The 14,438-nt window shown below is 42.0% G+C and overlaps 1 protein-coding gene across 12 annotated transcripts in view; it reads right to left on the reverse strand.

Moving 5' to 3' along the window:
* mef2cb (myocyte enhancer factor 2cb) overlaps positions 1-14,438 on the reverse strand; it is a 67,786-nt gene that overhangs the window by 32,914 nt on the left and 20,434 nt on the right. For 11 of the 12 annotated variants that reach the window (XM_030737690.1, XM_030737689.1, XM_030737697.1 and 8 more), the window contains one exon: positions 2,071-2,296. The exons of the other annotated variant lie outside the window; for it this stretch is intronic. In XM_030737690.1, the coding sequence (XP_030593550.1) occupies positions 2,071-2,124 (54 nt within the window). In that variant the 5' untranslated portion in view covers positions 2,125-2,296. The remainder of the gene's footprint in view (positions 1-2,070; positions 2,297-14,438) is intronic. 12 annotated transcript variants of the gene reach the window in all.

A 14,438-nucleotide genomic window follows, 5' to 3' on the forward strand; every position in this document is an offset into this window, starting at 1 on the left:
AAACACTAAAAGTATGAGAAGAATGTGAGGTCAAAAGCAACACTGCACAAAGTCCTCTGGTGTTTATTTGGCTTGGGCTCCGGGACATTTCCTCAAAAAGGAAGTGAAAATATGTAAAGCTTGTGCTTCTGTTTTTTTCTTCTTTAAAAAAGAAAAATTTAAGTTTCTGCGTCTGTCCCTGTCTTGTGATATCCGCCTCTTCAAAACATGGTGATGTCATTTTTTTAGGCCGTAGGTTTTATGACACTATGCTCCATGGAACATGTGGTGCTTTCCACATGACTTGATGATATAATATCAGGAGGAATCGTTATCACCTAAAAGCAACAATAAGTACACAATGTCAATGAGCAATCTATTGTTTTAAGGATCAAAACAACAAAATCCTGTGATATATTGATTTTTCTTTCCCATGAACCCTTTCTCTCTCTCCTCAGTCTCTTCTCCTGCCTCCTTCTCCCCCTGTAAGTGAAGCCCGGATATCTCAGGCATCGATTTCCCTCAGGTGTCCTTCCTGTCTCCCTCTTTCTCTCCTTTTCCTCAGGAGTCGAAGAGCCTGGTGCAACTCGCAGGCCCAGTCTAAGGTGGGATAAAAGAGGAGGGCTGAGATAACAGTAAGGAGGAAGTGTGGGTGCTGCTGCAACACGATAGTTTTAGTCCTCATCTAAAACTCTGTGACCTCTTCTTTGCTCTTGTTTTGTTTCTCTCTGTTTGTCTGTCTGGCTCTTTCAATTACAAAGATATACTGTCACACATCCTCCATACTTAAAAAAAATCTCTATAGATGTTCCTCAGTTAAACTCTTGTTTTTATGCTGCATCTGTGATTCTAAAGGAACTACGTTTCTGATATGACCTTCTTTGAGCCCAGCACGCAAACTTTGTCACATACTTCCTATTATCTTCTTATTTCTTGCAAACACACTTGAGCTTAGTCACGACAAGGGCCAACATCTACTTCAATTACTCCCCCAGCACACTCCAATCAATTCACCGAGCCTTAACTCCGACCACATATGACTGTGTTTGATAAAGCACATTGTGAAATGGCTCAGAAATACTATTGAGAATGTCACATGGTGTAGATGTCTCGAAAAGCAATGAAATAAATTGTGTGTGCTGGTGTGTGTGTGTGTGTATGCGTGTGTGTGTTTTGACCTGTGATCCAGGGGCCACATTAGCAGCGTATGGATCCAATTGGGCTGCCAGGAAGCTGACAAAGTGTCAGTGGTCAGCTACGCCACAGGAAGTGATCGATTGTAGGCCTCAAGGGCAGTGAGAGAGTTCTGTCTCCTGCCCGAGACAGTAGTGTCCACAATTTATTATCTGAAGTCTCAAGTAATGCCAGCTGTTGTTAAGAGTTTCTTGCAAGGATTCCATGGTTCTTAGATTGGTTGCTAACATGTTTGTTTGTTTTTTTATTAATATGTATCATTCATCTGAAAATAGATCATCTGAGCTATGCAGCGGAAAGCTACAGCAGCTCTACTGTTACTGATTTAGCTCAAGAAAAATAGCATTTCAGTGTTTGCATCCCAGTGTGTCATTTCAGACCATCCCAAACCCTCTGTTTGGTTGTTTGTTTATATTTTCCTCCACCCTGCCTCACTGGTGGTACCACCCTCTGCCCGGTAATATTCCACTGGCACAGAGCTAAACAGGGTGGTATGGTGTGAGAGCTTGGGTGTGTGAAGGGTGCCTGGGTTGAGTGTAGGCTGCACCCCTCAGACTACTCTGTGATATGCAGAATGTGCTTTAAAAATCGCAAATGTTTTAAAGCAAATCCATTTTAGGAAACACCGTACACTCCTTGTGTCCTCACACTGGATTGTTAGATTGAAGAGAAACAAACATGCTATTATAAGCCAGTGGAACTCCTCCAACCAAAAGCAATATCTGTACTTTCCCTGCAAGGACTACTCTGTCTCCCAGTTCACATATTGCCCAGACTCCCAGAAACCTTCATTGTTAAGAGCTATATGGGGTGTAGGGTGTTTCTCCTTCCTCCCTCTTCCACCCTTTTCTCCCCCATCCTCATACTCATCCATCCTCCCATCCCCCAGGGACTTACCTGTCTGTTGCGTTCATCCATAATCCGCGTGATCTGAATCTTTTTCCTCCCCATCGTCCCCGTCTCTTTCTTTCTCTCCTCTTTCTAAAGAACTTCAAGCTTTCTTCTCTCTTCTCTTTCTTCTTCTCTCTCCTCTTGCTCTTCACGTTTCTGCTCTTCCTTTATCTGTCTTTTCTTTTCTGCTTTCTATTTGTTTCAATCAACTCAAAGATTCCAGCATCTGTACCTGCAAGACAGAAGGGAGGGGTCGGAGAGAATAAGCATTAAATGAAATGAAATATGGCAAAATACTGAGAGAAAAAAAATAATAAAAGTGGCATCGTGGCAGCCACAAGGGAGGGTGAAGAAAGACAAAGAATCTGTCAACAATGTTGTGAGAACCGCTGTGTTTTTCACTGTCGATATCATGCAAATCAGTTTTTGCTTTTTTTTTTTTTTTTTTTTTTTCCTAGGCACCGACTATGAGAGGAGACAGCGCTGTCAGGATCTCGCCTCGTTCACAGAGAGTTTGACAGTGTTTTGGAAGTGCCGCTAACTTAAACGCTCTAATCACCAACACTGTAACATTACCTCCAGACTGAGAAATACATTTTGTTTCTTCCCATGAAACTGCACTGTATTGACAGTGGAGCTGCCAGCCACAACTTTTTCTACTCTATTCGCAGCTCATCTCCAAAATGGCAGATGTGATCTGCGGGATAGAATACAGATGTAAAACTGAGGAGCAAAGCGTTGCTATGTTCTGGCAAAACAAAGCTATTGTAAAAAAAAGTAAAAAAAAAAAAAAAAAAAAAGTGGCGACATAATAGTTTGAAACATAATAAAATTATAACATGAATTTAATCCAGCTGGAGATGTTACACCTCCACGAGAGTATCTGAGTAGCCAATAAATGTATGTTTGCTTGTGTATACACGGTTTAATGTGTGTGTACCTGTGTTTCAGAAGTGCAGGCCAGCATAGCCGAAGAAAAAAAGCTGCGCTCCCAAAAAGTTTGCATGAGTGAATGACTGTGTGTGTACACATGTACGTGTGTGCGTGTGTGTGTGTGTGTGTGTGTGTGTGCGTGCGCCCGTATGTGCTCTTGTGTGAGCTTGGCTAAGCCAGAGCTCCAGTGCATCTCTCCAGAGTGCTAAAGTAGGCCAACCCAATCTATCTCAGGGAGGAGCAGAAGAACTGTTGTTGTGTTTTCTTTTGACAGTAGAGGTGATAACGTCCCTCGTTATGCAAATGAGCATCCCATTATTTAAGCTCAGTGCAATGCAGGGGAGCTGTCAACGCCGTCACATAAAAAAAAATCCTCCATCTACCCTGCCTTTTTTTTCTCTACTTTCCCCTTCTTCTCTCTTCTCTCCTTTCTGAACCAGATTTCCGGCACCTGGCAGCACAAGCATCAGACATTGATGTGGAAGACGACACCGCTTCACCAAAAGACATGTCAGTCTCAGTCTCTCTCTCTATCATTCTCTCTCTCTCTCCTTTTTCTCAAACAACGTTGCTCTTTTCCTCACTCTCTCATATTTTCTCCTTTGCACTCTCCTGCACACATACCTGCACATTGTAATGCACTTCCTTTCCCTTTTTTTTTTTTTTTTTTTTTTTACCTCCCGCTAACCTGAATCCATGTATTTATTGAGTAACATGCATGAGGAAGCACAAGAAAGCTCTAAACCCCTTAGGTGAATGCAGCACATTGCTATGCACTTGACCTTTTTGTGCTAGAGAGTAGGACATTGATAATGAAAACTCATAATAGAGACATCCAGGGATGCTGTGGCTCTTAATGACAAACCAAGGCCTGTAGCACAAGCACGACTATCTATTTGCAACACAAAATTCAAGCTCTGTGCTACTTAACTCCTTCAAAATGTAAAATACAGTCTTGTAATTAAGGCCTTTCGAGCGCATGTATGCAAAACACAGATTTAGTAAATATATTATTTTTTTTTTTAAAGAAAAAAGCATTGAATTGATTTTTATGGATTTTTATAAGATTGCCTGCCAAAATGTCCATCACAGAAAAACTGAAAAAAGTGAGACAATACAGTCTCAACAATAATGAAATGCATGACAAAAAACTTCCTGAGATGATGGTTTGGAATACACCCACTCATGGAAGAACTGAGATACGAACATAAATGCGTCATTTGGCAGTTAGGACAACAGCCGGACTGCACCATCATAATAATAACAAGATCTAAAATAACTCTGTGGCAGCTCTGAAGAGGCTATCCAAAACATTTTAGCATTGCTCTGTGCAAACACACCCATCCGTAGACAGACACACAAAGAGCTGCCCTGTGGAAGAAAACAAAAAAGGATGTTGTCAGACAAACTAGGATTACAAGCCAACACTAAGGCGCTTGGCACAAGACAGCCAGACAAGGATATCAATCAAGCCAGCATACCTCAATCACAGGCTGACAGCATCATCCCCTCCCAGTCTTTGTACTCAACACTACCCAGCCCGGGCATTGCTCCAAACAAGGAGGCGTTACCTTCATGATCCCTGCCTCCTGGCCTGCGCCTCCTCCGCGTTCCTCCCACAGCACGCTGAGCAAAGTTGAACCTCTCAATGTCAACACCCGCTGGGGCAACACCTTAGGCCTTACGTAACATTAACACTAAGATTAAGCCTGTGTCCTGAACATTTAATCCCCGCTTTTGGCTCCCAGCACCATCCAACAGTCCCTGAGGTGAAGCACTGCTGCTGCTTACCCCCATGTTGGTGCCTTTCCACTTCACCCAGCCCCCTTCCTCATCCCTTCTTATTCCTGCTTCCTTTACCTCCTCCTACACAACAACACAAGTTGCCTTGCCTCAATCCCCCCTCCACTATTCACCCACCCCACTCCTGCCACCACCCCTCACTTTTCCTCACACCCACCCCCGTCCCTTATGGGTGCCAGACAGCTCCTGGGTAAAAAAACGAGTGCCCACTTCCCCATTGCGTTCCCTTCCCTTGTGCTGGATAGATCATCGGGTAACTTAACAGATTACCACCGAATCACTAAATCCAATTTAGCCTCATGACGCCAAGACAGTGAAGTGGAGGGAAAGGCAGGAGACAAGCACTGGTTAGTGAACGTGGTCAAGTGGCACAGCACAGCTGTCCTTGGCAGGAATGTCTTGCAAGGCAGTGACATTGACATCTGACCTTGAGAGGGCAAAGCAGATGAGAAAGTAACAAGACAAGAAATGAAGACATGCAGCATAAGAGAGCAGAAAAAAACAAAACAAAAAAACTAACAAGCTTGCTCACATTAAGCCAATTTACTAATCCCGAAGCAGGCAAGGAGGGAATGAATCTGTGGGAAATGAAGAATAAACAAAAGCGCTCCATTATACTCTGTAGACTTGTTGACTAGCGGTATGCCTGTATTCACACTAATGTGGTAACTGGAAGGAGGCCGGGCTGGGCAAATGCTGAGGTCAGAGGGCACGCTGGCACCAAGCGCGCTGAAGGACAACGGTTGTACCACTGCTGGCTTTATATCTTCGAGCTTTAAAGGTGACAATAAAAGAGAAGAAGAGTGAAAACAGAGAAATGGAGAGAAGACAGGGAAATGGAGAGAAGCATAAAGTGGGATCTTTTGAACAGGCACCAGGCCTCTCCAGAGGGAGGGGAAGAGCTGTGCCCACGACCCTCCCATCTGTTAAGCAGACGGATGGTGAGAGAGAGAGAGAGAGAGAGAGAGAGAGAGAGAGATATGAAGGTTGGGGGAGGATGGGAGAGATGGAGAGAGAGCAGCAATTCAGCACATAGATCTAATGAGCATTTTCTCTCTGTGTCTCAGAAGTGTAGCTGAGAGGACAATGAGAACATATACACTCAGTGCACCACAAGGCTTGATTCTAGGTCGCCTCTCCCAAGTGTTTAGTCACTAAAAACTAATATACAGCACATGGCACTTTTTCACATTCTAATAGACGTCTGTAGGGTGCTTGTTAATGTGGCTTTGTTATTGAGGACATACACTACAGATGACTTCTTTGAATCAAGGGGCAACAAAAACAGGAACTTTACTTTAACTCATGCGCAGGGCTAATTCATCATTTTGAAAGACAGTTTCTTTTTTTTTTTCCCTTTTTCTGTGAATGAGGTGGTGAGACGTGACAATGAATAAGGAGAAATAGACATAAAATCCAGTTCCGAGAACAAAAGCTCTGCACGATCAGCTGTTAAGATTATTTCTGCATTCAGAGAATTTGTGGGGGAAGAAATGTAAAAACAAAACTGGGGCAACTGTAAATGAACTGTGTGCAGGAGTGCAGTGCCAGTGTCCCCTATCCTCTCGGGAAATGTGGTTGTGAGAATTTGAAATAACATATTACACTGCAGTAAGTAAACATTTTAGGAGGTGTATGGTACATTAAATAAACGCTCTCATTTTTAAATAAACTCCCATTTCCTGGAAGAACAGGATGAAAAAAAAAAGTGTTTTAATAGCATTTTCACCAAAACAATCTGAACGTCAGTACACACTCACAGTGCTCAATTTATACTTGAGTTTTTCTGTCATGTAGCAGATTTTATTTTATTTATTTTTTTTGCTCAGGAATTGTTTCTTTCTTTTTTTTTTTCCAGTGTAGATTTTTTGGAGGTTTCTTTCTTGTGTTTTTTGCTGTAGCTATGTGCATGTTTGCATTAGGGTTTAATATTTTTCCCGAAAATGACATGAATCAAATCCCGGGAAATGACGAGCCATTTCCCGGGAATCCCGGGAAAAAGTTTATTTATTTTTTTATTTTAATTAGGCCTTCTGTAGCCTGTGTCGGCCTTAACCTATTGTGATATTGTAGAGGTAGCTTTCCAGCTATGTCCTGTTATGCCCAGTAGGGGGCAACGTCGGCTTGATTAACGCAATAAAACCTACATCTCGGCATTCGAGTGCTCGAGCTATGCGGTGTTGTATCGTTCCTCAACACTCCCTTAACAAATATAATTCGAATATTCCTCCATTGTACATGGAATTATAACAAGCTATTTTACAACTGCTGGTGCAAAACAATACGGTTCATCTCCACAGCATTGATAAAGGCTCAGCCACGCTGTCGTGGCGACATCTGTTGCGCTATATCTCCACCAGTGGAACGCTGTAATAGTCATTGAAAAGTTAACTACCGTACTAAACTATAATATGGCATAACACAGGGCCTTGAGTAATGCTCCACGACTTGGTCATTGCCATTCTGGCAACAGCAAATTTATAACACCGTGTCTGAGGGTTAAAGTAGGTTCGCTGTGAATCGTCTTTTGAAAAACTGGCCAATCCTTATAGCCTAAAAAATATACATTTTACTCAACTCCATTTTAAAAGCGAAATATGTTAAAGCAATCTATTTCATGATAATTTCTTCACACATTAGGCCCGTATCCTAATTCATGATTGTTAGTAAGCGGCTGCAAACGAGGAAAAGAAACACTCTAGGTTAAACAGATATTTCTTTATTGTTCAGGGCAGGCATATTTTATAGGCTATATAATGCAATATAACAATATATAATAATATAAAATTATATAATACAAAATACCTTAGGGTAAACACATTGCCTACGATTTCAACAAATTAAAGAGGAAAAAAGCACAACTGTGTAATACCTCTATTAAAACGCTTGAGATGAAGCTGAAGCCTTAAACGGAGGCTGAACGTGCCTGAAATGAAGAGTAATGCTTTTCGCATTAAACGAACCCTTCTCTCAATATTTCCTTAAATTTAACATTCTGAAGCTTTCTTTTCTTTCTGAAAGTCAAATCGACGCGCGCGACTTTTTTCCCGGTTTCCCGTCTAACGTTTCCCGGGAAACGGGAAATGGTTCTGATCGCATTTCCCGGGAATCCCGGATCCCGGGATTAAACCCTAGTTTGCATGTTAAATGTGCACTTTGTGCACTTGTACTTTTGATTTGGAAATAGCAGCAGACAACACTTTATCTTCTGTAAGGGTAGAAGAAGGTATAACAGCGGGAGAAATGAGAGGCGGGGAAGAATCAAGCAAAGAAGCAAGTTGATGGCTAGGCAGGATGGGAACAGAAAAAAATGTGTATCGGGTCTCATTGTGCCTCTAATGTCATTACAGGCAGTGACTCCTCTGTGTGGCACGCCACACTCCCCATCTGTCAGAGCAAGATAGGCAGGGTGACGAATGGCTATCACTGCCACCCCCCCCCTCCAGAGTCTGTATCATTTTTGAGTGAAGGGGGAGACGAGTGACCTAAACCTGGGCGGTAGCCCACACGTAGGTGGGCCTCTTTGGTTTTGAATCTCAGCAGATATTAGGGCTAATTTAACATGTTAGCAGCTAAAGAGATTAGCAACATGTACATCTGGGGATTAGAGTGATAGCGGTGGATCATCTTATAATGTGTTCATTCCTGCTTTTTTTTTTTTTCCCAGTGAGCATTCTAGCTAAACTTGAAACTGAGAGGCTGCTGTGCAAGTGCGCTCTTATGTGTGTGTTGGAGGATATGTCTTCACCTGTCTCTCTCTATTAGATCAGGGTTTGGCTGTATCATTACCGAGACAGGGACGGTTTCTCATGTATTCTATTTTCAATCTCTAGGTGTCTTAGAACTGAAACACCTGTCTATTGATGAGGAGCAAAGTGAGCCAGTAGACTGTGATTGGCACAAGTTTGAGACACTCTCCCAAGGACTTACAGTGTGAGTGACATTATGTAACAAAGTAAATAAATAAATGTAACATATATATATATATATATATATATATATATATATATAGCTTAATTACTTAGGATGAGGTCTCAATTCCTTACCAACCCTAGTCTAACCCATTTTTATCTTAAAACCTCACAATTCATTCAACTTAATTGACTTTTACAATAACACCATTCTATCAACACAACCCCCATTATCCTTCAATCCACCAGATCTGCCTGGTCTTGGACGATGCAAAGACAGGAAATACACACACATACATGCAGGGGAAGGATGTGACATCAGCAGACATAGACAATCAAAAGTGCTAAAGGTCTTTCCTTCCCCAAATCACTCTGCCCTCACAGAGCATGAACTGGGGTTCCAAACTCAGTTGCCACACTCCCCTCTCATTACCACAGATTGATGATGAGGACAAATGAACAGAAACCAGATTTTTCTTTTTTTTTTAATATGAAATACTTCAGGCCTCAGTTACTTTTAGTTCCTCAAAACGTGTCTCTTGGTTTTGTAAGGCAATGACCTTTTTGGGGTGGCGGTGGGGGGTGTTGTGCAGGAACTCATGAATCAAAACAAAAGATTAAAAAAAAAAAAAAAGTTGAAATCATAACTTTTTGATGATGCATCAGACATAAACACTCACTGGTTTGAAAATTTTAGAATAAAAGAATTTTTCATGGTTGTTATGAATGTGTATTAGTTACTTATGAATACATTTGAGCATATTTTGTGTTAAATACATATCTGTGAGAGGGAGTGTCAATATCCCCATGAAGAAAGGTACTTTAATGCTTTTAAATTCTTATTCACTCTGCACTTCATTCTAAACCATTAGCATTATAAACGTAAATAGAGAGAACTCCCCAGTGTAAATGCATAGTGAATAGAAGGACTAATGCATAAATTATGGTGTGTCTGTTTTCATGTAAACTGTGATGTAAAGTTTTACAAAAGAAAAAACAACCAAGCTTACAAATATTTTTTAATCACGGAGCATTTACAGTCTCTCAAAAAAAGCTTCTACATAATCACTCAGCGGGTGCTTTTGGAATTTAATTCTCGGTGCAGCATGAAGCACTTTTCTTGCAGTTTTGTAGCATCACATTAATATAGTGAGGGGATAGATGTGAAAGCAGACGTGTACAGAGGTCTGCCCTTCGTTTGGGCAGCTGTACATCTCACTCAGCACCAGGAAACAGGCCTTGGGCCATCAGAGCAGCAATGCAGACAGGTAGCCATCCGTCAGAGCCGGTATGGAGACAGGTGAGAGCCATCTTTCCGTAACCTAATGCTGACTGCCACAAGGACAAAATGACTTGACACGATGCGTCAACCCCTCTGTTTGAAAGGAGGCCAAGAGTTATAAAGCTGCAGCTGCTAGGCCAAAGGTAGATGAGCAAGGGGGGGCCAAACATTAAAGCTAGGTGAAGCTAGCCTGACGACGACTAGCTGTTGTGGTTAAAAAGGAATTCCTTGTCAATTGTCAGCAGCTTTTTTTTTTTTTTTTGTGACAGTGGCTTACAAACATGAGCAATACATAAATACATTTTGAGGACCGCAGCTCACCACAAACATGCCCTTGTACTAAACTGGAAAAAATTGTATCAGTAAAAAAAGGAGAACAGAAGAAAAAAGCAGAAGCATAGGCAAGCCACATTTTGGAGAGGCCCCGGAAAGACTGGAGTGAATCACCATTTCGTACATTCAGTCTTTCCATGGCTTGAGTGTAAGAAGTGACACCGGCTGTATTAAAGTCAAACACATAGATAGAAATTATATAGATAATAAAGATGACACAGTACACAACAGATCAGAGGACAATGTGAAAGACGGGACTGAAATTAGAGGTATTAAAATGGTTTTGAATATGGAAGTGGTGCTGACTGTGGCGATACACACATCTGATGTTTAAACACAAATAACTTCACTAAGTTTCACTTTATCATCACCACCACAGTTTCTTTCACTTCTTCATCTCTCTCTCTCTCCTTTTCTCGCTCTCCAGTCAGCATTAACCACTGTCTCAACTCACATGTTTCCACGTTCACCAAAGGACCCAGGTGCGACCAACTGCTGACACTGAAGGTACAGGAACAGAAAATTAATGCACACATGTGCTTAAATGACCACGCTCTCACAGGGCTAGGTCTGTGTGCCCAGACCAGTGGTTACCCGCTTATCTAGAGTAATAAAAACAAGCATAATGAACAACAAGCCAAATGCAACAAAATTGCAGTAGAAACCCTTTACTGAGTGCACCCAGCCCCCACAGGAACAGCCGGGAGTCATGTCACTAAGAACACAAAGCACTGACATATTCACCCAATTATGTACTCTGCCGAGTATGACAATGTCTCAGGATGTTAGCAATGTTCTCCAGTGGAGGGTGGGGGGTGGGGGGCAAAAAGTGTGTGTATGTGTGTTTCGAGTCAGAGGTTTAAAACTGAAGCTAAGGCCTCATTACTGTAGGGGCCATGCTTACTCCAACCCTGTCTCATAGAAATGATGTTTATATACCACTGATTTCCAAAAGTACAAACATTTTGAAGACCCTATAGCATAAACCATAAGGAAGAAATGTTGCCACTTTGGTTTGCATATTGGTAAAGAGTTGAACATTAACCTGGGCTTTTATTTACCTGAGCTGCAGAAGGTAGCGGGCCTTAGTCTGAAGCAGCCTTGTTATAGACAAACCTTTGTTTCCATTCACTACGTTAAGTTACTTCATCACGCTGCTAAAGCTGTAGAGGACAGTGACTCATTCTGGATGAAAAAAACAGCAAAGCAGATCAGTACCTTGCGCTCACATATCTGTACTAACACGAAGACAGTCATCAACCAAGCGACCCAAACACTGTATACGAAAAAGAGCAAGTCTATCATAACAGGCATGCAGCATTTTAGCTGAGCCAGAGTTTCCGTACGAACACAACAGTTTGTGCAACCACTTCAAATTAAAAGCTGTGGCATTTCAATAGATATAATAAACCCATTATTGCTTTTAACCAGGATTTTATTGTGTTTTATTGTATTGTATTATTTTCTTTTTTTTTGATTTTATTAAAATATGCAACAACATTAAGGTGAGAGATTGTTGGCCAGCATTTTGGGTTTGGCCTTTGTTTATGTCTAGTGCGGCGCCTGCTCAGCAGACACAGAGACGTGGCTTTAAATAGAGCATCCACTTTTAGCTGAGGAAATATTACATTAATCATTTTTATGGTTGTTGTTGGACGACATCAAAACATATCGATCTGGTTGAATACAAAAAAGTCCACCCCAGTTAGGAGTTCTTGCAGCATTCATTAAAAAAAAAAAAAAACTGCTACTGAACAGCTAAATTATAATTCCCTCAATAATGAAACTGTATGCTCCAATAGGATGCCACTTCTAGGGAACGGTGGTTGTTGACTTATAGAAACAGACAACTTCCCAGTAGTCGCGTGCCCCAACTCTTCACCCCACACTGTATCAACACCACACATCACGGTTAAGACAATCCACTGATGATTTCATCACACCCCCACCCCTTAGTCTTCTTCTATGCCACAGTATTCTAATCACCCTAATTAAAAGCTTTGTTCATTTAGAAATCTCTGATGACAATTTGTTTCACTCTACCCTACAGCAGTGGTGGCTGTGAAGAGAGGAGAATTAAATTTGATCTTGTGACAGCAATTATTAAATGCTCCCTCCTGGCCTCAATTAAGGCCTGCAGGCTAATGCTAACATGGCTAACCCTCACGCAAGGTGCCGAGTGCAGTTTTTATTCACCAACTTCGTTCTGTCACCCAGTATGTTTGTGCACATGTGTGAGCTTGGTAGCTATGGAAATCTGTGGTCGCTTATGGGCTGTTATCTCTTTTGCATTTTGTTGACGGGAAGAGGTAAATAGAACAATTTCCCTTTTTGGGGTTGATGGAACTAAGTCAGCATGTACAGACAGGGAGCTTCATGAGGAAGTTGTGGAATTTACTATTTTTCCTTTTCTCGCCTCATCAGCAAATTTAGATTCCACAATGATACCATTACGTGAAAATGATTATATTTTAGGGTTTGTTCGCGACGAGCACGTACCGAAGCTGATGGTATACTGGTACCTCTCCTGTGGCTGTGACACTACAGCAGCATTACATGTCATGGTCACAGCCTTGCTGAGCTGAAATGGGAGCCACAGCTCTGCTTTGAGTCTATGCACAGTGTGTGGGTAATTTGCAGAGAAGTAGAAGGTTGCACACTTCAACAAGCATGTCCTTCATAGATTCGACCTTCTGTTTTTCTTTTCTTTTTTTTTTTTTCCTTCCTCCGGTCCCTGTGCTCTGCTAGGAAACCAAGTAACCTAGATCATAAAGTAGGGAGAAAGGGATTGCAACAGAGAAAGAGTGAGACAGTAAGAATGAGAGACAGAGGTACAAAACGAGACTGAGAACACGAAACAGCATGACAGACTGGCAGGAGACAGCCACATTATTACACCCTTACCACCAACAACACTTATGAAGACAAAAAAAACAAAACAAAGCATAACAATAAAAAAAAAGAAGAAAAAAACAAAACAGAAAACACTACTTGGATGATGTCATCTTTTTTTTTCTTTCTTTCTTTTTGTTACCGCAAGCTGATTGTGCTGATTATTGGTGAGCATTGTTTCCCTGTTGATGCTGAGCATCATTAAACAGAGATTGTTCCACTGTAAGTGTTTGTTTAAGCATGGCTGGTTTAATGTTTCCAGGCACTGCCTCTTCACCACAGACACACACACACACACACACACATGCGCACACACATGCCGCTCAATGTAAACCTGAGACACGAGCTGTATGTGCTGCATCTATAATTTATGCTACTACTGGGCTTTGTTTTAAGTCCAATTTAGGTGCCCTCAAACATAAAGAAAGCCATAAATTCAAAAGCAAAAAGCAATGGAAATGTATCCAGTCTTGTAAAGAAAAACTGATATAACGTGTAATGTATAACATGCATAACATGAGTCTTTTCCACCACACAGCCTGAACTCTTTCGCTCCCAGAGAGTGTTACAGTTCCCAGGGGAGAGCTGGTGGTGGGGTGCATGAGGCGAAAGGTTGTATAGAGTGTGGAGGGCGTGTGGCAGCATACGGTACCTACAGATCAGCCTCTGTTTAGGGGAGTGGCCCCACCAAGGCCCGAGCCAGGCCAGACCCAGTCCAAGCCTCTCATTAGTCATCGGCTGGGTGCCGCGCTCTTTTTGGAGTGGTTAAGGGGGAACTGGTGAGGGTCTGGCTGCTCCACTGTACTCCACTCCCAGCACCATCACAAACCGACCTCATCAAAGTGAGCGCTCGTAATTTGTCACAGAAAGCAGCCAATTAACATATGTTAAGGGAGGAGGGAGGACTAGAAGAAGGGAGGAGAGGGTGAGTGAAAAAAGATAGCGTGTGATTAAAGAGTCTGCACAGCTGCACAACATCAAGATGGCAAAGTGAGGTTTGAAAGAGACCTCAGACCCAGTAATCTGATAAAGCACACTGTTACTTAACCCCCATAAGCAAGAGAGAGAGAGAGAGAGAGAGGGAGAAGGAGAAAGGGGAAGAATGAAATAATAGAGATAAACAAATATTAAATTACTGCTGTGAATCTACAAGCTTTGGCAGAGTGCCTCTGCTCTCAGTATGCGGCTAACAGTGAAGGCCGCTGTATCACACAGAGCTG

Source organism: Archocentrus centrarchus, chromosome 9, assembly GCF_007364275.1.
Source record: "Archocentrus centrarchus isolate MPI-CPG fArcCen1 chromosome 9, fArcCen1, whole genome shotgun sequence".
Classification (NCBI taxonomy): domain Eukaryota; kingdom Metazoa; phylum Chordata; class Actinopteri; order Cichliformes; family Cichlidae; genus Archocentrus; species Archocentrus centrarchus.